Source organism: Bemisia tabaci, chromosome 5 (genome assembly GCF_918797505.1).
Source record: "Bemisia tabaci chromosome 5, PGI_BMITA_v3".
Lineage (NCBI taxonomy): Eukaryota > Metazoa > Arthropoda > Insecta > Hemiptera > Aleyrodidae > Bemisia > Bemisia tabaci.
Genome location: NC_092797.1, coordinates 23,877,327 through 23,903,057, shown reverse-complemented (window position 1 = coordinate 23,903,057; position 25,731 = coordinate 23,877,327). Strand labels below are relative to the sequence as shown.

At 39.9% G+C, this 25,731-nt stretch overlaps 1 protein-coding gene across 1 annotated transcript in view; it reads left to right on the top strand.

Moving 5' to 3' along the window:
* The window catches only part of dysf (neuronal PAS domain protein dysfusion), a 225,560-nt gene that overhangs the window by 113,049 nt on the left and 86,780 nt on the right, over positions 1-25,731 (top strand). Inside the window, exon 3 of the mRNA XM_019051040.2 lies at positions 24,289-24,350. Within this exon, the coding sequence (XP_018906585.2) occupies positions 24,289-24,350 (62 nt within the window). The remainder of the gene's footprint in view (positions 1-24,288; positions 24,351-25,731) is intronic.

Here is a 25,731-nt window from a genome sequence, read left to right as displayed (position 1 = left end):
TAGACAATACCGGGCCGGCTCGCCGCCTGTGCAAGACTGCAGAATCAATCAATTCTTAATTTTTTCTGAGCATCCAGCGATGAGAATGTTGCCTACAGATCGACCCGGATTCAACAATCAGCGGTCTAGCAAAGCCTGTTCTCAGGTTATTACCGATGAGTACCCCTTGAAGTGGATCCTTCGACGCCACGAATGCCTGTGAGGCCATCCGAGTTCACGTGATCCCCACTTGATCTGCAAAGCTTCGTATCCGTTGAAATTAGACAAAACGAGAAGTACAGTGCTCCAGCTCTAAAGGCGAATTTCTTATTTACGCCTTCAGTAATCGTTTCTGCTAAGTCGATACTTCTGAAAAATGGTGTCAGGATAGGCCACTCATACACGGAGAAAAAAACTTCGTGCGTGGGACCCGAATTTTAGGTCATATGGATCTCTGAAGTTTTTAGATTGAGCATCTGAACACTTTAGATCTAGCCGTCGAGGTTCGGATCACACATCTGAAACTTCAGTTCTTACATCTGAGGTACTTCGGTTTTCACATCCGAAAAACTTCGGTTCTCACACACGAAAAACTTCGGTTCTCACATCTGAAGTACTTCAGATGTAAAAACTGAAGTCTCAGATATTTGATCTAAAGTGTATTCAGATGCTCAATCTGAAAACTTCAGGGATCCGTCTGACCTAAACTTCGGGTCCCACGCACGAGGTTTTTTTCTCCGTGTAGATATGTCCAAACTGATTTAAAAAAATACACGTGCAAGACAATAATTAATTGTGGTAAAGAGAACCCGAAAAGAGAGAAGAGAAAAGGTAAAGGTGATGGGTAGTATCAGGTTTGGAGCTGAAGATTAGTTTGGTGTTAAAATTCAACCACCTATATGTCGATAGTTTTTAAGCATCGCAATGCTCTTAAAATAACTTAAATAGCTTGCCTAGGGGCGAACTGTTCAATAATAGTAAAAAATAATAAAACATATAGTCGAAAAACAAGTCTATCTTAAACTGCTATCATAAAAGGCATTGAATTCCAATGGATTAGTAATAATCCGCTATACTGAAGTATTATGGTGGCAGGATGGTAGCAGTTTCCCCAGATGACCATCTCGAGCGGAACGTTTCCAGAGGTTTTTCCAAGGATATTCCAGCGCAATAGGACGCGGGAAAAAACTCTTTCCCCACTTAATCTTGAAACCCAAATGCTACATGGCGTACTAAGGATCAAACGACATTTAAACTACATTACTCCGGTAAGATAGAAGGGGCTACTGGGCAGTGTTCGAAACTCACTTTAAACTTTTAGGAGTCATGTGGCCCATCAAGCTCAATTTTTAGGGGCCATTGAAGATTTTTTAGGTGCCAAATTGACGTTATGCCTATATATCAAGGCGCATTTTGTAAAAAGTTAGACGCAAGATGTTTTAGTTACAGAACTAATAGCTGTAACTTGTAACTTTCAAAAAATCACTAGACAGAAAAATTAGGATTTTTTTTTTTGGGGGGGGGGGGAAGCTTTTAGGGGCCACGTTGGCGCAGAGCCTTCATTTTTTAGGCGCATCTGGCGCGTTGGCGCCTGTGAGTTTCGAACACTGCTACTGGAAGAAGTCAATCTTCTTGGTGCACTTACGAATGCTTGAAAGCTCAGGGTAGATGGACTCCTGCTAAACGCTTTCCAAGTAGCGCGGCTCCGTTGGGTTACTCACGAACCGGATACTGTTAAAATTTCCCCGAGCCAGTGGGAGACTTGCAGTCGTTCGGCCGTAGGATCATTTACGCAACTCTCGTCAAAGATTTATGGTATTAAAACAAACAAAATCGAAATCTGTGCCATTCGTCCCTAATACTCGCATTATTTTTCAAAAGCCACTTAAAGATCATTCCTTGCGGAAGAGAAACATCCATTGTCTCGGCGACTGCGCCGCGGCGGTAACACCTACCTGAACTTCGCCGGCGGTGCACCGGGTTGCCGCATACTCTCTGGCAAAGTTCCCTCTTTGAAAACGCATCTGCTCTTTGACGATTAGGTTGTGGTTCGTCTACTGAGTATAAATCCAAGCCACGTATTCACTCTCAAAATCAAAAGCAAAATTAGAAGTTTGAAAAAAATTTTCTCGGCAGACAGCGACTATATCTCTTAATATGGATCAAACATATCTGCTGCACGCATAGCTGACCTATTTTTCCACGCGTGTCCTCTGAGCTTTATAAACTCGCAACTTCTAAAGAAAATTAATGCAAAAATCACCAACATATGAGCTTTTTTTTACTAAATAATTGTTCTCAGTATCATTGAAGTGAAGCAATGTTTTTTTGTTTTTTTTTTATTCTTCTTAATTTTCCTATGGCTCACATGTGCAAAGTTTATCGAAAGCACAGAAAATGAAAATCAGGTAAGAATTTGATGCGAAACTAAGACTCTTTCATTTTTACGCTCAAAATGTAGCAAAAAGGTCAAAATCATTGTAGAAAAACAGAGCTAGTATCGAAATCTTGAGGTTTATTTTAACGTACTATACCCAAAAGTAAACCTTCGTATGGCCGACATTTGATGCATTAGACAAATATTGCTGCACGGAGGCTGCATCTGGCCTATCTCAAAAACTCCAAGGCGAGAGACAAATAACCCCTGCAATACTCATTTTATGTTCATTTGACTTTCTTTACAAAATCAGTTAGAAAGACCACCGATGCCAAGATCCTAGTTCGAAATCTCGCGAAAGGATGGCAGAGGGCAACTATTTCTAGACGAATATTGTGTTTTGGCCTACCTCAAAAATTGAAGGCAGCACAGCAATTGGGCATAGCTTCAATACCTATCCATGTCTATAATGATTCAGAGACGCCCCTAATGTCACCGAGATCCTAGTTAGAAATCTCACACAGGTGGCAGAGGACAACTATTTCTAGACGAAGGCTGTGTTTTGGCCTACCTCAAAAATTGAAGGCAGCACAGCAATGAACTTAGCATCCATACACATCCATGTTCAAAATGAATCAAAAACACTGAAGAAAAAAAAAAACTCCAGCCGTGGAAGCCGTGCTTACAGGCTATATAGACATCCCGTCCCCGTGCCGGGCTAAAAGGCCGAAAGTTCCGGGCGTGGGACCCGGCGCAATCGAAGCTACGGCTCCAGCACCCGGAAATCTCGGCCTATGTACGGTGCGGTATGTCTATACAGCCCGTAATATGTTTTTTTAGTGAACGCAACTGATGTTACCAAGATCCTACTGTGAGATTCCACGCACAAATGCCGCACTTACAGGCTATTTAGACATCCCGCCCGCGTGCCGGGCTCAGAGACTGAAAGTTCCGGGCGGAACACCCGGAGCAATCGAAGCTACGGCTCCAGCACCCGGAAGTCTCGGCCTATGTACGGTGCGGTATGTCTATACAGCCCGTAATATTTTGTTTCAGTGAGCCCAAATGATGTTACCAAGATCCTACCGTGAGATTCCACGCACAAATGGCAAACGTGGCAGCGCTCCTGTGGAAGTAATTAATCTAGGATCTGAGCTCGGCCGCGATGAAAACTGAATTGAATTATTCGGCTCCGGCCGGGACACGAAGCGAAGCGCTCGAGTCACGTCAAATGTCCAAGCTGCATGGAGTCCATGCATCTCCCCACACCTCGTCGTACTTGTTTTGGCTCCCGATATCGCGGCCGCACAGTGGACCGAATCCTTAGGAGAGATCGGACAAAATTTCGAAACTTTCAACGCTCATAACTCCGTTTATACAGAACTTAGAGGTTCTAAAGATGGCTCCATTGGTTTTCTCGTGAAATTTTCCGTTTCGAGCACCCCTTGAAATTTAAAATGTGACGAAATAAACATCAAAATTCGCACTTGTAGTCAAAAATGTTGAGTCCGACCTCCGTAATTGACTCGATCCACTGTGCGCCGTGGAGCGTAGACGTTACCGACTCCGTAGTCCTGGTCCCATGCTCTTGCGTAACGGCAGGAGTTCTTGTCGTCGCTCCCGTGCGCCGTCTCCCGTGCTGCCGTGCTAAGGAAAAACGCCGTATGAACCTTCACGCGTTGCCAAATTTCCTTTGATAAAACTCAAATTTCCTGGTTTATTTGTGAATATTTTTCTCCCAATTTTTCAGATAATGTAGTTGGCAATTTTACCAAAAGATTCTGAAAATTTCAAGGAAAGATATTCATAACTTTCCTCGAAAATAGACATTTAATTGAAGGAAATTTGGCAACTCTCGAAGGTTCATACGGCGATCTTCCTTAGCTCGGGAGCGTGGATGTTCCATGTTACTTGTTAGTACTCGCCCTCCTCCCTCGATTACTCATTCATGCGCGCCGCGCGACTCCTTTTCGGTTAATCTGATCGACGGAAATTGGATTCGCAAACACAATCGCGGTGTCGCAAAATATGAAAATCGTCGCCAGGCAGGGAGCCTTTCACCACCTCTGTTCGTACTTGAAAATCGCTCAACGCACAAGTTACACACAGCGGGCTGATCGTCGAAATTGATAGACAACGCCGTAGACAAAGAAGACCAAAGGGATGTGGAGGTATCATACACCGGAAAAAAAAAACACATTGGATCTAGAGTCCAGACTCTCAAAAACATCCTGAAAAAAATTCGACTGGAGACTTCAACGAATGGATAGAAAAGTTGTCGCATTGAACGCAGAGAAGGTTCCTTCCAATTTATGAGTACTACAATGGATGCAGACAATTTAATTGTGTTTCAATGTCAATATATCTAAAGTACTTCGCGTAAATTAAAAATACAGAAGTTCTAAACGATAAAGTAAACTGATAAGAGAAAACGCTGACGTACTTGGAGACATTCTCTTGAGATTGCTCCTACACTAGGAAAAAAACACATTGGATCTAGAGTCCAGACTCTCAAAAACATCGACAAGAAAAAGTACTCTTGACTCGATCAGAATCTAGCTTAAATCAAGAATCATTAAGCCTCTTAATTTAAGCGGATTTCGTTTTGATTCGAGCAAAAATCCGATTGAATCAAGAGGATTTTTTCTTGTCAATGTTCTCAAGAGTCTGGACTCTAGATCCAATGTGTTTTTTTTTTCCAGTGTGGCGGTGGAAATTGTTAAACGTCGCTAGCGCTAGTGATACTTGGGCCGGAAGGTACCGATTTCGGATTCGGACCGGGAGAATGAGTGTCAAGTAAGTGAGGAGCCGATTTTCTCGCAGTTGTTGGCGAGGTGAAGGGTGGACGCGAGGGCTAAGGCCAGTTATGAGCAATGTGTGACATATAAATTACAGAGAGGAAACGCATAAGAATAGAGGAGTTTGAGCGTAGGAAATATGTAATTATACGGGAACGAGGCGAAGATTAGGAGTGACATCAGCCGAGCAGTGGAGCGCAGCGCTTCGGGTTGATGAAAGGGCGCGCAGCCATATGATTTTTATGCTCATATGTCATCTTGCAAGTATTCCAAGTTCAATTATTCCCACTGCACTCGAATTGCATCACCAGCCTTCATTGCACCATGATACCCTCTCTAACCTAACGTCTACTAACCATTGGTCTGGATACGAAAGCTCTTGACATCTCACTTCTTTATTTTTTAAAAATATTTTTATATTATATTAAGGAGCTTAATCAGGATTCGCTTAATTGCAAATGGACCGCGTTTAACAGAAAGGAACAAAGCCACATCAACTATTGCCAATTTTAACGAGGCAATTCGATTTTTTACGAGAAAACGTTTGAGCGGATCCCTTTGAAAATGTTAAGGAATTTGCTTCGTACCATGGAGAATATTCACTGAAATTTGCACGAAAATTCGCACAACTGTTTTCATGTAAAAAATCAAAGTAGCCGATTGAATTTGGCAATGGCTGATGTGGCTTGGTTCCTTTCTGTTCAACGCGGACCAATTCAAGTTGCCTATTTCCTCTCAAGTTGTATTTTTCACAGAGAACCGAACGAAGTCAGAATTTCCGTTACTTTCTTTTTTTTAAAAAAAAAACAAAACATACGAGCAAATTAGACAACGCCTGATGTTGTTCAACTGATTTTGGTTAAATCTGTTCGTTTTTTATTTGTTTGTACATAGCAAACGTAAGTGAAATGGCTGAAAAAATGAAATAACAAGATTAAAAATAAAACAGATTGAACAGCGCAGAGAATTTTTTAGTTGAGGGTTTCCGGACGATAATTTTCATTGGGACAACCAGAGATCTCTATAAAGTGATAAAGCTGTCCCTCAGAAATAATGGAAACGCCATTGAAAACAACGAGATTTAAGATTTGACTATCAATGAGAATTCTTGCTTAGAAAATATTGATTAAAATATATATCTACTTAGCAGAAATTTTTCTCTGCTCTTTCACGTGAAAAAATGGAATACGAAAAACAAAAGGATTTAGAAAGAAAATAAAACCTACTTTATCATTATTTGCTTCTAATTTTTGCCGACAATCCTTCAGTGCCTATATTTTTTAGATTCTCTATAAATCCGAATTCTTGTATGCATCATTACTTTTAGTAAAACTGTCCCTTCTAAAAAGATAGATTGTCTGGAGACTTAAACGAGCGTATAGGAAAAAGGGCTGCACTCAGGCAGCTGCGCTTGCTAGAAACTCTGTTGTTGAGGAAACTCGAGGATGCGGTTAGGATGCTCATTTTTTCGCGCCTGCATGCGACGGAGCACACAAGTTGTAATTACGAGGCGAGGGAATTTAATTTTACTGCTTTAGAATACGTGAAACTATCCTCCGTTAGGTCAAAATGAGCTTGTAAATCACCCGCCGCCACGAGGTCTTGCTTTGGGAATTTTCCTGATTTTAGACGAAAAAACATTCGTAGACTCTCGGATTTCTATCGCACGGCCTATTCAAATTGCGTCTCAAGATTTGTATTCTTTCGAACTTTCACTTTACAAATATCGCAGAAGAAATAATGAAATTACTGGGAAAATTGTAACGGAATTTTCAAGTGTGCTTCGAGATTAAAAAAATGTATTGTTTTTTACACTGCTACTTGAAGTTTTGTGTATGCAAAATGAATAAATATTTGGTTTTTGTAATTGACTTAAGAGGGGGAAAGTTCACAATGGAGAACTTTTTTTGTCCGAGAATAAGAGTACCGTGGGACGTACCTCTTGGCTTCATACAGGAAAGGTCCATTGAATAATGCCATGCCGTAACTTATTTATTTCCTATTTGAAGAGGAAACTTCTTGAAGCTCACACATGTTCAAAATGTTGTTCGGCGACGAGAAAACTTTCCCTGTTGTGACCAAGATGATTTTGAAAGATGATATACATTCGAGATATTTTTTTCATTTTCGCTCCCAGAAAGCTTTCAATTATAACTAAACGCAGACAAAATAATTCAATAGCTATCATAAACGGACCGCACTGGAAAAAAAACAAAAAAAAAAAAAACATTGGATCTAGAGTCCAGACTCTTGAGAACATTGACAAGAAAAAATACTCTTGATTCAATCGGATTTTTGCTTGAATCAAAACGAAGTCCGCTTAAATTAAGAGGCTTGGTTCTTGATTTAAGCTAGATTCTGATTGAATCAAGAGTACTTTTTCTTGTTGATGTTTTCAAGAGTCTGGACTCTAGATCCAATGTGTTTTTTTCCAGTGCGCGTTGAGTCGAGAGGAATCAAGTCATATCAGCTATTGCCAAATTTAGTCGGGCAATTTGATTTTTTACATGAAGATGGTTGTGTGGATTTTCGTGCAAATTTCAATGAATTTCCTGCGGCTGTTTTATATTATGCGGCCCATATGACAGCCCTCACTGAAAGAAAGAAAAAAAAAAATTGAATCCAGAGTCCAGACTCTTGAAAACATTGACGAGAAAAAGGACTCTTGATTCAATCAGATTTAAGCTTAAATCCAAAGGAAATCCGCTCAAATTAAGAGGCTTGGTTCTTGATTGACGCCTAGATCTGATTGAATCAAGAGAATTTTTTCTTGTCGGTGTTTTTAAGAGTCTGGACTCTAGATCCAATGTGTTTCTTTTCTCCAGTACTTTTCGTACGATTGAAGCCCGTCCCCATATGAGGAATGAGGATACCCTTCCTTCCAGAAGCCTGCAAAAAACGGTACCTGCCCTGCATACTGGCGCACGGTGGTAGGCGAGAAAAGTGATGGATGGGCAGAATTTTTAGAGTCGGGTATTCGAGTGAGAAGTTAACTAGGTGCATGACGGGCAGTTTATGAGCCGGCAAGAATGTGTGCCGATGAAGGGTAGGGGGCGGGGGAGGGGGGCTAGGAGAGGGCCCACCGGATCACTGGACCGTCAGACTCGGGGCCTAAGACCGTCGCAGGTCCAACCAAACCGGTCACGACTCGTCGGCCCGCCGTCGTCCATCCGTTCATTCATGAATTTAGTCATAGTAAATGTGTAAAACGCTTCGCGCATTCCGCACATTTCTCGCTTGCTTATCCGCCATTTTCACTCATTTTTTCTCTCCCCTTCCCTTCCCTTTCAGTGCGTTTCTGTTCACCCGCGGGTAGGCGGTTTTAAGCGCTCAGCCGATAGGCAGCGCTTTTTGATTTCGACTTGCCTCTGAGTACTAGTATACTAGTGCTAATGCGTTTAAATGGCGCACCAGCTCATCGATGTGTAGGCTTTTTGGGGGGGGGTCCATTTTTAAAATAAATAAAGCTGTGAAAACTGTATTTTATGCTTTTAACGTAATGCGCAGGTAGTTTCGATCGTTTGTCTATAAGAAAATTTCTTAGCGGTAGAGTAATTCTTATCGAAATTGATCGTTGAACTCAAATGAAGCCTAAAAAAACGCGCCTGATGAGCTCAACGGTGAGCTCATTTTCGGGAAACGAAAATACGCGTTTACGGTTTCCTTGGTAACCTTTGTTTGCTATCAGCTGATGTTTTATTTCCATTTCCCAGCCAAGTCGACGGAGTTTATACGTCCTTTCTTCATTAAATACATTTACTAACACGCGCTTTTCTAATACGACAGTATTAGAACTTTCCCGCTTGTTTTACACTGTAGTGCACTCTGCCGTGCTAAGTGAAAACGCCATATAAGCATTCGAATGTTGCCAAATCTTATTTCAGAAAAGATTTACGTTTGAAGAAAGATATGAATACTTTTCTTTGAAAATGTCAGACTTTTTAGATCAAATAATGAACGAAATCCTCTGAGAAATCGTAAGAGAAAAATTCAAAAACGTTCCAGAAAATTCGCGATTTGTCTGATGAGATTTGGCAACGCTTAATGGCTGATACGGCGTTTTTACTTAGCACGGCCGTACTCTGCCGTGCTAAGGAAGATCGCCGTATGAACATTCGAGAGTTGCCAAATTTCATTCGATAAAATGTTTATTTTTGAGGTAAATTATGAATATTTTTCCATGACATTTTCAGACGTTTTAGATCAAATTACATACAAAATTATCTGAGAAATTGGTAAACATACATTTAAAAATTTATCTGAAAATTCGTGATTTGCCAGGGGATATTTGGCAACGCTTAATGGCTGATACGGCGTTTTTACTTAGCACGGAAGAACTGTACCCTATCATCCAAAGTATTCGAGCCCTCGCCCTGACCTGGCGCTAAATGAATTTGTGAGGTAACTTTCACACGAGGTGCAGTCGCGTGTTTGCACTTGGTGGGCGCTCTGCCGTGATAGAGAAGAGAGTCATAAGTGCATTTTTGTATGAGCCATGGTAAGCACATGCGCTTATGGGCCTCGAGGCTCATCCAAGACTGCGCTTATGGCTCTATGCCGTAACATAGCGGCGCTTCGGGGTGGCAGGAGGCTGAGGTGAGTGAGAGGTTGCTTCGTAGTTGGCAACCCGTAATTGAATCATTTTCTCGACGGGCATCTAAAAAAGTTCTCGAATAAATTGAGAACTTCGAGGTTAATCATAGAATTGATTCAATTTGCAAATAGATAAGGTGTGCGATAGTTTATTAAAAGGCGCGTGAACTCTGACGTATTCTTTAACCTAGAAACTTTCATTTTTGCGCATTAAAGCGGTAGCTTGAGGGAATGCGAACATTTTATTAGCATACACGACTGGATTCGTTTTCATCTTGTGGTCCTTCTAATTTATCTACCCGTAAACCAAAAACTCGAGCGTTAGATTTTGGGTGTGAGTCTGGGTATGTAACCAAAAACGATTGAATTAAGTAACCGAGGAATGCATGTTCAGAAAGTATGTTAAGAGTTGTTCAGAAGCGTCTTTTAAAAAATATCGTATCTCAATTTTGGAGTGCATTACGCAAGCAGAAACTACTATTTTTAGCTTATTTGAGGAACAGCGTATGTGCCATTAGGTGTCTCACGTATATCGGCGCAAGTATGGATAGGTAAAAAATAGAAGTTTTTTGTGTGATCCACCTCATTTAAACCAGCACCGTGAATTTCTTAAATAAATTGATTCTAAGGGATGGATAAAATTTATTTCAGAACCGAAATTCGAAGTTTTTTAGTTTGATATCAGGCATAATCACGCGGGACGTTCGCATCCGTTGGATTAATTTTTTAGATGTCACGCATTAAATACTTAATCTAGAAAATTAAAGAACGGCCTGCAAGAGCTAGAAGAAAAAAATGTAAAAGAAAAAATAAATCACCCTCATTCAAGCGGAGAGGCTAGTTTTCAGAAAAACTAAATTTTTATTGTTGTCGTCAAAACTAAAGAATCAAAAATATCGTTGAATTTTGTTTCAAACTTTTAAGCAGGAGAAATAATGAACTACAATAGAAGCGGTTCCAAAAGTAGCTTTCTCTGCAACTCAGGTATGGCTCTCTGAAAAAGCAGTGGAATTGTTTGAAGAATGAACGTACGATCATTACATAATAAAAATTTCGTCAGATTTACTGTCAGCTTTTACTAATTTCTTTTATTTACTCGTAAATCGGCAAATAATAAAGTATGTGGAAATGGGATATTACTGTTCTATGCATGCAGCGCGCGAGTGACAAAAATAGAACAAGAATAGTAGTGGTAAAATCGCTGTTTTATATGCCTTAGCAAGGAAGGAGGTTTACGCCTCTCCGGCAATTTATACATACTCGAGTAAGGGGGAAAAACAAAAAAACAGAGGATTATTAGATAGGAGCAGGGAAAAGAAAATTGATTCTTGCAAACTAGACTGTGATCACTAGGAAATCCTATGATGATTACTCTATAATGACTTAATTTCGTTATATCAGCACAACCAGCTACGCACTTCTCGTCGCTACATAAATCATCCATTTATCGCTGCCTCTAAGTGTTCCTGAATTAATTACCCCGAGTGGCCGAGCAGAAGTGACAGCGCGAAATGTCGCGAAGCGAGAGCCCGCAGTAACCGCGCTCGCTACAACCGCAAACTACCGTGCTGAATAAAAACAGCATAACTGAAGTAGAAACCCAATGTAGATAAGTGGTGTTGCTGAGCACGGCAACATACCAGGAGGCATCTTCGCAGACACACGCTAGTGGCGGTGGCGACATTCCACTTTATCAAATCCGCCCGGGAAATAAGAGGAATTACACCACTGCCGATGTTAAGTTGTAGCCGCCTGTAAAAACACCACCGGCCGATGCGCTCATTAAAGCAGAGAAAAAAAGGTGGAAAGGGAGTGGAAAACTGTTTAAGTGCGCGTTCTTTTCGCAGAAAAAGACCTTCGTCATTAGCAGACGGAAAATCAGAGGTCTGCCGCAGTTTAATCTCGAACGTCTTAACTTGTGGTTTTCCGACACCCTCCAACATTCTCCATGAAGTGCTACGTAACGCTCCGGTGCGTAACGCTTGCCCAGCTTACGTCCTAACTCTTACATTTTTTATAAAGAGGAAAAAGTGAGGGGAAAAGTGAACTTTAAGAATAGACAATTTGACAAAGAACGATACTTTACCTAATATCCTTCTCACACACCAAAAAAAAGGAAGAAAAATTTACACTTTTAGCAAAGTAACTAGAGAAAGCGTTGCGTTTATGTCGACTTTTGGACGTACAACATGTTACCAGCAACACTCAGTTGTGTTCGGGCTTTCTAGGTTGGTGCTGAAATGGCTATAATGGGCTGCGATAGGGTGCTTAAAGGCAGACAGGTGGTTTTTTGGCAATACAACATTTTTGTCTTAGAACGAAGGTGCCAATTATACACACTCCTATGTTATAACGGTGTAAAAACGACCTGAAAGCGTTTTGTGGCCCTTTGTTGAACACACTTTCTTAAAGAAAATATTTCCTTTATGATCGCGTGTAAAAATATTCTGAATCGTATTCTTAAAATATGAAAATATTCCTTTTTTTTTTTTTTTTTTTTTTTTTTTTTTTTTTTTGTGGAGGAAGTTATAGGGAATCTCGTCGGCAGATATTACCAAATTGTACGTATTTACGATAAAAGGAACTACGTCCCACGCAAACCGTATGCGCACGGTTCTTTTTAGTATAAATACGTCCAATTAGGGGCCAAGTATGCCTTGAACCTTGTCTTACTGAGCCCTCAAAGCGGGTTATAGGGGTCATTAAAATTCGGATGCCCTTTTAGTGCAAAATAGTTTTTCAAGTCATACTTATAGAAGTGTGCCTTAATATGGCTAATTGAGTGTTAGAAATAATCAACGATCATTCAATGAAATAAACGCAAATACAACTGCGCGATAACGCCGTGAAGACCAGTAAACTAATACGGACGGAAGCATTTGGCAGATCACGCAAATAGATATCGACCTTAAACACCAAGAAAGAAACGGATACGGGCTGTTTAGTCGTTTTTTACTGCAATGCCGACCATTACTTTGATTGCAATGTCGCACTTTATGAAATCACAAACCCATCACTTGAAGCATGTGAAGCAATCTGTATTCATGAGGTATCCTTGTTTGACGGCTGATCCAGCCGTGGCGTTCTCCTGTACGAGTCAAGAGCTGCTTTTTAGAATCTCGGTCCTTTGCTCAAGTTGCGGCGGGGTTATACTGTCAGCGACACCATTATCCTTGTAGTCCCATAACTCCCGCGGACTGCCGTGTCTCAAAATAGCCCATCGTTTTCAGAGCCGATTCTGATCAGCTAGTGTTACACGGTGATCCACCGGCCAATAAGTGGGGCGGTTGACTCCTTTAGCACTCCGATACAGACATTTGGACGTTTTTCTGCCAAACGGAACTATGTGCACTAAGACATGAGCCCCGAGACCAATAAGAATATATGCATAATATGGCTCACGTCGTGATGCACATAGTTCCGTTTGGTAGAAATACGTCCATTTATTCGCCCGGTTTCACTTTGATCCTGCGAATAGAAATTTCCTACCTCGCGTCAGTCTCTCGTTCGGTAGATGCTAGTGCAGATATTTCAGAGCAGAGCTCGGAGAGGAAAAAGAAAAGTAATGTATTAGTTAGCTGTTTCAAGTACTTTTCTAGTGATAGCATCCGACAAATTTACCTAATACCCTCGCAACAGCAATAACTAACTGAAGATCCTTCGCAAATGATGTAAATATATGGGATTCTTTACATTTGCGAAATACTATAAATGGCAGATGAAGACAATGAACCTTCCTACGATTGCAAAATGAAGCAACATCCATAGCAATAGACGGTTAAGTTACTTTGATATCACAATGTTAATCAAGTTAATTAAGTTTGTGTTGTTGCTCCCCTACCCCTTAAATAACCATAAAAAAATTATATGCCCTTGCAGCGAAATGAATAAAATTTTTTGAGACCCCGCAATGCTATTTCCACCAATTTAACTGAAGCGATATGTCATTGGTCACACTGGATGAAACTTGTTTAAAATTTGGTTACCTTTGACTGGTATTTCTCAATCCAATTAATTAAATTTTGACAGAGTTTGGTCAAAATGTAGCCCATTTTAATACAAGGTTTGATACATTTATCATTGAATTCTGATGGAAGATAAACAACGAACAGTTTACGCAGTTTGATCAATCATGTATATTCTGAAGATAGAATAAAGAGATATTTTTAGGAGAGGGAATCCACCGGTAGAAACAACCTCTTACAGAAATGGAAAATGGAGATGCATGTGTGAGGAATTTGCGATTTGACAATCGATTCTTACGTAAAAGTTCGCGAGAAACTCGATGGTGTCATTGGTTTTCCCTGAAATCAACTCCCAAGCTGAAAAAAAGCTCTCAAGTTGAAGGCGTAATGGAGGAGATATCTCACGCTATCCTGAGAGCTAACCTCTACATCAAGACAATCTCTCCATGCAAAGATAGGGAGCAAATACATTGACAGGGCTGCCACTTTATTTGGGGACTCTAAAACTGAAAACACGGCAACCCTGCTAATGTATTTGCTCCCTATCTTCGCATGGAGAGTTTGTCTTGATGTAGAGGTGGACTCTCAGGATAGCGTGGGATGTCCCCTCCATTTTGACCTCAACTTGAGAGCTTTTTTTGAGCTTGAGAGTTGATTTCAGAGAAAACCAGTGGCATCATCGTGTTCCTCCAAAACTTATACATCAGAATCCATAGTCAAATCGCAAATTCCTCACACATGCAACAGCTCCATTAGCGGAAACCACCTAATTAATGCTATTGCTCCACATAGGTTGGTTCGCCCAGGGGAATTTTTTTCTTGAGAAATGTGGCAACGGTGGATTGCGGAGGAGAGTAACAAAGAGTGTAAATGGAATGGCTTTCTCCCATTGGGAGGATTACAGCCGAAAGTGAATAAAAGCTTCCACGAGCCAGTCCGGGCAGGGGCCGGGAGACGGTCTCAAATTGATGGTCGAGCAGCTTTTGTGCCGATCAACATCTTGAGAGGTTTTACGGCAACGACAGTTATTGATAAAGGCCGTATTTACTGCTGGTTTTGCGCAGCCCATTGTGGCCGCAGCGATGCAGATGTCAAACTCGGCCAACTTGAATTCTTCTATTTATTTTATACCTCAACTTCAATTTGTTTCGCGATCGCAGCGAGTGCATCTCAGGTCAACTCTGCTTACCTGCGTTGCCACCGTGCAGCTCCTGGCCCAACTTTAAAGCGCCGAGCATTTCAATCAATTCTATGACGTCATCACGGAAAAAAATAAAATAAACCTCGCTTAACTGTCGCCGGATGTGGTGGAGTGCTGTAAAACATGTTGCCTTGTAGAGGAAGTATGTGCGGAAATACAGATGGAATGTACTGAGGACAGTCGCCGGCTGTGCTGAAGTGCGGATTGGGAGGGTATAGCAAAATCAGCATCATCTGCCGCATGTACTGAGGTGCAGATTCTCGTGTTCAGCGCGGTTTTATTTTCCCCCCTGATGTTTTTCCCTAAAATTCAGAGATAGAGTAGATTCGACTAATGAGTACATAAAATAAAAATTTTTAAGTCATGGAACGCGCAAGTTGTTGGCCCAAAAAACCAAAAATTTTGATAATAGAAACTGAATTTCGTCATAGACCGATGAGTTTCTATAATTGAAAGCCAAGTTCGAAAAATTTTTCCAGTCCGTTTAACCGAGTACTGTTCTCTTCAAAACAAGTTGAAATTTAGAAGAGGGAGTTTTTATTAAACTTACTGAACTTCCATCGCTCATATTACGGGGAAGGTACTGCTGAGCCATACATTCTGAGAATATCTCAACGGAGTTCAAACAAAGTCCTTGTGCAGTATTCTTGGGTGGCAACGATGTGTATCGGTAAATATTTACAGCCTTGTGCTGCTCTGGCGATGTCATGGGTCAAAGTATAAGGCGGAGAGCCCACAGGCCTCTTTACGTCTTATCCATAACAAGTTTTCTATCCAATATGATCGCGTCACAGTTCTATCAAACCCGTTTTTGCTTCTTTGACTTATTACTTCTGAGTTTCTCAATTTTGAAACATTTTTAATCCCTTCGTAACTGCTTTATTCAATCAAAATGGTACACTCCCATACTGCCACAACCCTTGGTCACCGATCGAAGATAATTCTAGCTTGGCTGATAATAAAAAAGGCCTGAGGCAAGTCTAAGATTGTACACAGTGAAAAGATGCGGAACAGCTGGCAAAGCTTGATGTTTTATATGATGATACAAAGTAAATATAAGCGATAGATTTGCAAATTGGTTTCACGCCTTGTGATTTCGATCCAAATCTACAGAATAAATCAGAATTGAGTGAAATATGTTCAAGGAGAAGTACCATTTGACTGTAACACGTACGCTATCATATACGTTTCGTACGTCGTGTATAATACAAAATAAGTTGAGTAAAATACAAAATAAATTATATTCGCTAGGTGTGTGGCTGAGATGTTTACTGTATAACTAGTCTTAAGACTGGAAAGTAAAGATACTCACTTGAATGAAATACAAAATGGAATATTTGCAGTATTCATCTCACGCGTCGTTGACAACTAAAAAACCAAAAACGAAAGCACTAACAAAATGAAACTCAAAATATGGAATTTTTTTAAGTTTTTTTTCTCTACGATAACTTTATCGACTTAATAATGGATGATGCCGTTTCTTATCAGAATTCAATTTGTGTCTACTTACTTATTTCACTTTGACACCGAATCCCTTTACCTATGTACGCCTGCATTATTTTAGCATGATGACGTCACTGCAACTTCGGTGTAATTCTCATTTTACAGATATAGTAATCGCATCTTTACATTAGGCATATTTTGAACTCCCTCTTAAAATCTATTTTATCCATCATTGGATTCTGTACTTTTTCTCATTAACCTATCCTTCTCATAAAATACAGTCATGAAACTCCCACCTCACCGATACGCTCCCTAAAAACCAGGATGAAGCCTGTTCATTGAAATTCGCCGATGTACTTTTAATTGGAACAGGAGTAATGGGGCTTTGACCGGCATCGCACCACGGCACAGCATGTATTGATTTTGCGCCAAAAACTGAAGATCTTGGAGGCGGAAATCCTCCTGATGAGCGCGTTTCTTCTTCGTCTCAAATCTAGCTCGTTCCGTGTTTCTACATAAATTAATTCGAATAACAATGGACCAGCGCCCGCGCAAAGAGGGAGCCTGAGTCGTAGGTAGCCGAGAATTACAAGCGGTAAGACACAGCGTAACATGATGTCGTTAAATACTTTTGTCATCTTTATGTAGCGAGCTTCCCGATTTATTTGAATCAAGGTGGAAATCTGTCATTCGCAATTAGATTCTAACAGTTCCTGGTCATTTGTTTGCATAAATTTCAATCTGCGCGGAGCTTCTCAAGGGCGTGTTTTTGATTTCAGCCAACTTTTGTCGTGAGGTCCCGGCCATTATGTCCGAGTTAATTAATGCTAGGATCTTAGATTTAGAATTTATCCCCTCGTCCTTATTACTTGTTTATGAAGCCTCATTGGCTTTGGACATTTTGATGACCAACTTTCAGGTAAACCTCTCCATGTAAGACAAATAATTAATGGAGGGTCATGCATATGAGGAAGTTAATCATCAATCCGAAAAATTGATGTTCATAAGTTTCTGCATAAAATGAATAAGAATTTCAACGATTTCTCCGCAAAATTTTCTATTTTAAAACTTCACTCTCGATGAAAAATGACATCATTTATTTTAGTCCATAATCATGCAAAATGGACGTTCACTAAGCACGATAGTTCCATTCATATTCCCTTCGGGACAAATGGAATGTTTTTTTTTCAGACTTAGCATTAGCGGATACTCTATTCGGACATTGTCGGTTTCAAAGAGAGGGGGGGGGGGCACTCCCTCTCCCTCCAGCCAAAAAACAAAGTAAAGAGAGGAAAGTAAAAAAGGAAGAGAAAAGGAAAAAAGATAGGTCGTAAAAGTTCAAACAGGTTACAAAAATTTTAGTTTGTTTTTGTTGCCGTGCGTAAAAGTCTCCGGAAGTCAAAACGCCTTCAATTTTTTAAATGTCCTACGGACATCCGTCGAGGTTAAATAGTTGCATCAAGGCGCTGTCGTCAACTGTACCAGTCTTCATCGCTACATACGAATACATGAGGTGCGAAGAAAGTCGAAATGCTTTCGGTTTCTTACATATCAATAGCCGAAGTGAGGAACCACGTATCTTCGTTTGCAACGGTATATTTCCTGTCAAACTCTATTTTTTCCTTGGAAAACTGGTTACCGTAAAACGTAAAATCTCGTGATTATTCCTCTCTGTTAGCAGAAAGTTTAGTATGAATTTCAAGCCGTGAATTCGGTTGGTTGGTCCCCCCAGCCTAAAACAAAGTAAAGAGAAGAAAGGAAGAAGGAGGTTTAAAAAAAAGGAGTAAAAGTTCAAACAGGTTAAACAAATTTTAGTTTGTTTTTGTTGCCGTACGTAAAAGTTTCCGGAAGTCAAAACGCCTTCAATTTTTTGAACGCAATACGGACATCCGTCAAGCTTGAATAGTTGCATCAAGGCGCTGTCATCAACGCGTCTTCTTAATCGAACGCTAAAGAGGAGTACCGTTAGTGTGAAAAAATTCATAAGGTCTTCATTCTCTTGAAAAATTTAGGATAATTAGATTAGAGACAACTTGATTTCAAATTTTGTCGAAAGCTATTTCATGATAGGGCGTCTACTCTGTCAAAAAATAACTCTAATCCATTGTTTAATTATTCATGTTAGCGAATGAAATGAGTCATTCTAAAGTGATTCAAGGAAAGTATTTTTGGGCAATCTGGATTTTAGATCGAGGATATTAGAGATATTAATGGCAAGACGATGCTTCATTAGTGAAGTCTAGTCTATTATTAAATCGAATTGTATTAAATTGTAAATGTATTAAATTCACTGCCGCTTTAGTTGCAACAATTTTAGAGTCTACTGCCGCTTTAGTTGCAAACATTTTAGAGGCTACTGCCTCTGATAAAATAGCACATCAATACCAAGTTTTTGACAGTGCGTTTTTCCTCTGAAAACTCTATGAGGTAAACATAACTTTTTTCAATCGTTTCACCTTGAAAAGTGACTACAGGAACGAGCGGCTTATCTTTCATGAGGCACCCATAAAAGTGTTGTAAAACAAAACCGGAGGTGCTTTTATGTGGCGAAGATAATAAGAAGTTACAGCATGTTAGTTCGCGCAGTAAACAGTAACTGTGAAATTGTCTTGAAAGATAAATATTTACGGCACCATAAGGTAACAGCTTGCTTGAATATACTGATCCGTTTGACAAATAATACCAACACTGCAAGCCTGAGAATTGATATTGTTTTTCATTCGAATCATGCATTTACTACAATTGTCTGACTTAAGAGACTTGCACGTTCGATTTATAGATTGTTTTTCACAAAGCGTGCCGTATGCTTACGATTAAGTCACAGGCTACGTACCTGCATTGCAAAATTTCTGAGTGTTTGTCTGATTTAAAATTTTCTTCAGCTGTGAGTGTACCATACCATGTGTGAACAACTAAAGGCCCACTGAAAACACCCTTTCCTCACTCTCTCTTCGCTATCACACGTAGAAAACTTACAATAGTGAAAAATTTTACAATTTGGGGCTTTCTATATTTTTCCTAGAATTTGTATGGGACTGCACGTAATTTTCATCAGATCTTTAAGATTCAATCATACAAATCAACTCATTATCTAACCAATTGTTGACCCATTCTCGGAGGTCCATATTTTCATGATACTTTTTTAATTGCAATCAATTGATGCACCTCGCTGTCGTGCCAAGGTGAAGAACGCCGTATGAGCATTTTGACGTTGCCAAATTTCCTCAGACAAATCAGCTTTTCGGAAAAATTAGTCAACATTTTTCTTCAATTTTCTTGAAAAATTTCGGTCGTAATTTGATCTAAAATGTCTGAAAATTTTAAGGAGACATATTCATACTTGTTTTTCACAAATACATATTTTGTGATAGAATTTTCGAAACGGGCGAAGGATGCAAAGAGGGCTCCATTGAGAGGTTGAAGGGAGAGGATTGAAGCAGAAATGTTAAGGTGCTTAATGCCCCAAGGGTTGTGGTTTGACAGAGAGCAGTGGAGGTTCGGTGTTGTAGAGTGCGAGGGAGTGCTATAAAGCGACCTATATGTATGTATTTTCGAAACCCTCGAATCAAAACATAGAAGTTCCCTGCGTAAGTTTTTCACCGCGAGTTATTGAAAATCTACCCTGAGTCAACGCGAGGCTCTAGACGAGGAGTGAGTGAGTAAAGGTGCTAGGATTTTTGCAGAACTGCGTTCATGTGGTGTGTTCCCCACACAACGACCAGCTCTGGGAACACCAATTGAGCTGGTTTTAAGATTAATCGCCGCTGCAATATACTTGGTCTGAAGGCTGTATGGGAAGTTATTTATAAGATTATTGGTTAATTGTGCAAGTCTACGGAGCGAAGAGATCCGGTCTGGGTCCGGGCCCAGCCGGCGTTTCGCGTACATGGGGCTTGATCACTTTTCGCGGGGACGATCTGGATAGATCACCGTTGCGTTCACCGTGTAATTACGTTTACACGGCAACGAGCAAATCTCATAAATAATCTGAGCCCAATAATAATAATATTGATATAAAATTACTTCTTTGGATAACCTTGCAGTCAGTCACAAACTCTCCCAAGTCGAATGCGACGTGAAAGGATGAGAGATGAGCTAAGGCCCGGCTGCCAATTTCACTTCCATCCTCGTCGCTTCGATCCTAGTCCACTTCGATGCTGCGCCTAAAATTACGGGAAAGTCTAGATTTATTATCACAATTTAACAACGCAGTCTACAGAGTTGCAATTTCGCTTCACTTTTTAATTCTTTACCGACGCTACTTTATTGTTCTTGTCGTGATTTTTCACGGGGAAAAGTACGTGGAATATGGGGTGGAAAGACGAAAGGTTCAGGAACTCTGCATTACATCAGAAGTGAAAGTTTTGTAGACATTTAAAAGGTTGAAATTCTTTAAAATAACTCATTTGCAAAATAATTGAGCAATTTTCATTGACTTTGTTTTATTATGACAATGAGCTTTTCCCAAAAATATTTTGACTGTTTATTAAATTCGACAAAACCCTAGTTTGAGGAACTTAAAAGTAGGATGCTAACCCCGTTGTTTGGAACACTTAGTGACTAAAAAACACTCAAAGAGTCGAAACAAACTGAATTAATGATGGTTTGAAACTCGTAGTCCAAGTAACGTAGTACTTTTGAGCTTAAACTATTAAAAGTTTTGGCATAGAATCTCCGAGTTCCAAATTTTCGAAAAAGTCGTTTTTTTTCGTTCAAAACTGGATGCGCTCATTCTCTGCGAGGCTACTACTCACTCAAGATTGCTTTTATGGCAATGACCTTACAGTAGCATTTGAAATCAGGTCCGTAACTACGGGTGGAAAGAAAGTGTGCACTCCTTGTCCTTCTAGCGATTTGTGTGTCCCGGTTTAAAAAGTATATAACCGCTTTTTCTTTTGAGCCTCTTACCCTCGATTGTTGTTCTAGCTATGGCTTAGCGTATAACGCTCAAAGAGTGTTTTGCCGAAGTAAAGCTAAAATTGTAGCACACTTATTTTTCTCAGACTTCCAAAGTTCTGAATGTAATTCTGTTTTATTCAATGTGGTTTCAGTTTTTTATTAGGTATCTCTCTTCCCCAAAATTGACTGGTGTCACTTTGTTACACGGGAAATAGAGGTAGGAGTTAAGTCCCAAGTTGGAAATTTCCGATTAACTGTAGTGGTACCCCAATAAATTAGGCTACTAACCCAAACGTTGCGGTACTAACCCAACTTGAGTTGATGATGTACCAACAAAATTAATTGGAAATATCCGTATCGTCCGAGAAATTGGGGTAGTACCCAATTTTAGGGCATGACCCCTCGCACTTTTTTATCCGTGAAAACTCTAGTATTTTTAGACCGATAATTAAAAGTTCACCTTCCTCCAATTAACCCAGCTCAAGATTCTCAAAGGCAACGACTTATTTGCGACCCGCTGTCGGCTATTCTCTGCAGCGTGCCAAAGAACCGTCTGCATGATGAATATCCGAATATGATATGGGAAATATCCATAAAGCTCAACTTTGGTACATTATTTATACCCTCATTGGCACCGATTTGAGAATGTTATGTCGACACGAGTCGGACACGGCATTCGTCATGTGACCGCGAGTCGATCTCCTGATATGGTGCTCGCACGCATAACCCCATCTGCACGCACTCTGAAGAGCTAGAACAGTAGTTTTACCCTCAGCGACGTAATGGTATTCTGATCAGTATAATTTCCTGGTGCGTCTTGAGATAAAAATATTCTCAGCTCTAAGGCGCTCAACACGCCATTTCCATATGCGTTGCTTCGATCGTGGATGGAAGAGTATGGATCTAGAATGACCTGAATCTATTTGTTTCGTGATACGCCTTTCCAAAAGTTTGGTTTTCGTGAAGTAAAATACTGAGCAGTTTATCTATATCTCTACTGAGGAAGAAATTTTGAGTATGGAATCAGCGACTATCTTACAATTGCGTGATTTCTCTCAGTTTTACTGCCGCCTGGTTTGAATTGTTTTCTAAGAGAGAGGGGACCGTGTAATTATTTGGTATGGCTATTAAACAGAAACTTTAGGTCTCATAGTGTATGTGTATAGTGTGGAGGGAGGAGAGGCCCCTTAATTGAACGTATTAAAGCTAGAGTGAACCATAGGCATAGGATTTGTGTGCAGCATATAGATATAGTATTATAGTTCAATTTAGCATAAATGCGTCCACTTTTGACATTTCTTCATACACCGATGCATTTTTGTGAGAAATGCATTCAATTAAAAAGAAAATACCTTCTTTGGAATACCCCTGATTTGAGGAAATAATTTTATTCAAATACCTTATCGGTGAGCGAACATAGAGAGGCAGACGGTACCGGGCTCATATTTTGCGTTAGTTAATGTTTTAAGTCTGCTTCTAATTCTGCCGTGCTAAGAAAGAACGCCGTATGAGCCTTTAGGCGTTGTCAAATTTCTTTTAATAGCGTGGAGTTAATATTTTTAATAATAATTTATTAATAATATTTTTCTTTGGAGTTGCGCTGGGAACAGACTCGTGTTTTGATGTTTGATTCTTGTAGATTAGCTAAAAATAAGAAGATCCATCCAAACAGTAACTTTCTACGTTCAATATTTGAAAATTCGAGTTTTTGACGTCATCCACCGCGGTAGTGCATAACATGGCATGTACTACCGCCATGGGTGATGTCATAAATCGAGTTTTTCTCGGTTACTTTTGAACGTAGAAAGTTGCTGTTTGGACGGATCTTATTATTTTTAGTTGATCTGCGAGAATAAAGCATCAAAACACAATTCTGTGACCAGCGCAACTGACCCATTCAATACGAAACGAAAGATTGACTTCTGACATGTTCATTTTCTTGCATAAACTTTTTCTTGGACTGTATTAAGCGGACAGTTGAACCTAATAGTTTTTTTTTTTTTTTTTTGCGATGACAACAGGGCTCTTTTTGAATTGTTGATTTTTTCCTTCTTTTCAAGCAGACTCCAGCGAGTCAACAAGTCAAGGCCTCGAGAGTCAAAATGAAATGGCAGAATGTGAATCAATAGCCCCCTTGGAGCTCTTCCACTTACCAACGCGATGCCGCTTCGGCCCGTGGAGTAATTAACTGCAATATAAGCATTTTGAGTCAGCAGTTTATGGTCGATTATAAAATCCGTTTGCTACAATAAAAATGTATTCAAATTAAGATTGGTTGATGTTTAATCCTGTGACCTCGACGCATACTTTTCATTCTACTTACGAAACCCCCCGAACGGCCCGCCGAACCTACCGCAGGCCGTTTGCTCCCTCTACGCAGTGCGGCCGCCGAGGCTGTGTCTGCCATTTTAAGACTGCAGTCAATTTTTCCTCATTGAATCCGTTAGCTATTAGACTCCTCAGATGCAAAGAAATATTAGTGTTTTATATTCAGTAATAGAATCAAGGGAAATTCATTCCATTTAAACCTCTGTTCACTACACATTTTTCAGTTGAAAAATATCCCTTGATTGCATGAGCTATTCGTTAAGTGCGGAGAAAGAATCTACATTGTACGGTATTTTTTCGACAATTGAGTCAGTTGGGGTTGATTTTTTTAGTTTTTTTTAAAAATTATGAGATCAGATTTATAATGCTCCTCAAAAACCATTTCTTGCTTTAATTCAATTTAATAATGATAGAAATAAAACCGAAAACCATTTGTTGCTTTCATGTAACGCTATGCAAGAAAGGGATGTATTAACCTAACGTCCTGTTTGGAGGAAAACTAAGTAAAAAATAAGATAAAGTAATTGTGATAGAGTCTATTTCATTTAAATTCTTATATAGCCTGTTAAAGACTCCCTGCCTTTTTTCATTTATTATCAATCAATCTACTCACTCTAAAATGTATTTTTTTTTTGCTGCCAATAGTTGATTGTATCCATCATCAGAACAAATAAAAATATCCTGATTTTTCTGTTTTTGTTTCAGTGTTCAAACGTCATGATCTAAGTCTGCACCATGTTCCTACTCCTAGTATAGGATTTTCTAAGGTAAGTTCATCATATTCATACATTTTTGTGGTATTTGAATTTAAAATTGATGACAGTTGCTTCCCGCATTGAAGATGAATCAGCATATTAGATTTTAGTCAAGGCGCAAGAATATCGGGCTTTTTTCAGATTTTGGGTAAAAACGTTACTCACCGAAAGTTTTTCGTCATGAGTCCTAGTTTTTCCCGACGCTAGTATGCACCATTTTGATTTATTTCGTATTTCATTTGACAGAATTTGCTTTTCGGGTACTTTATAACGGGGGCTCACATCCGTACTATAAAAATCGTATTTTTCTATCCAATCGTTAAAGTCTCTGATCAAAATCTGGAACATTTGAAACATTCTTCGTGAAGAATTGAAGCGCTGGGCGCAAAAAGGGCATTTATTGGTTGCGGTGTCTTGGCTAACGTTCATGCTAACGTTCTTGCTAACGTTTCATTCCTTTATAAATTAAGCAAATGAATGGAGTTCATTGACTTTTTTACGGAATTTTCTTTATGATTTTACCTCGTTGAAAACGAAATTTCTTGGAAATTCACCCAATAGTTCCCTCTTTAAAATATAAAAATTAGCAGTGAAGATTCTGAAACGCCGCAACCAGGAAATCCCATTTTTACACCCGACGCCTCAATGTTCAAACCTAGTGAATTTAAACTCAAAACTTCATTCAAAGCAGAATAAGGACAACAGAAAAATAAGGGATTACTAGATTTCTAATGAAGCAGTGGCGATTTTTGAAGGTTGGCAACACTGTATTCCTCCATTTAAACCCATCATAAAAATCGATTTTAGGTAGGCAAGCTGCTTCACGAAGATTCGATTGTTTTCATACATTTCAATGGAAAAAAAACAGTGTTGCGAAATTTCAAGAATCCCCATTGAAGCGGAGGGATGCGCCGTGAAATCTCCGCGGAACGAGGGTGGTGGCTTAAAGTGGATCACCGTACACAGAGAACGCGGAGGAGGGGCTAGGTAGTAGGAGGAAGTAGACTCCATGAAGCGAATGTAGTGGGAAAATTATAGCGGTGTGTGGTGGTTAACTTGTAATATATTTGTCATTTTACGAGCAAAAATCACGCCTATCCCATGAGGCCTCGCACATTACCAACCTATGTTTATTTACACCAATTACATCTAGCAACTCGCGTCGCCTATCATCTTCACACAAACATACAGGTGATTCCTTTTTGATTTATGTACGTTTTGTTTAGCCCTCCCCACCCGACTTGAGGTGGTTGCCCGTGTGTGCGGTGATTCGTTTGTTTGTTTGTTTGCTCGCTCGTCCGCTTGTTTGTCTGTTTACTTTTAGCGCCGTATTGTTGTCGAATCGCGGGCCGGCCGGGGCTCCGAGAGCTGGTCCGTCTAACGTCGGTCTGGA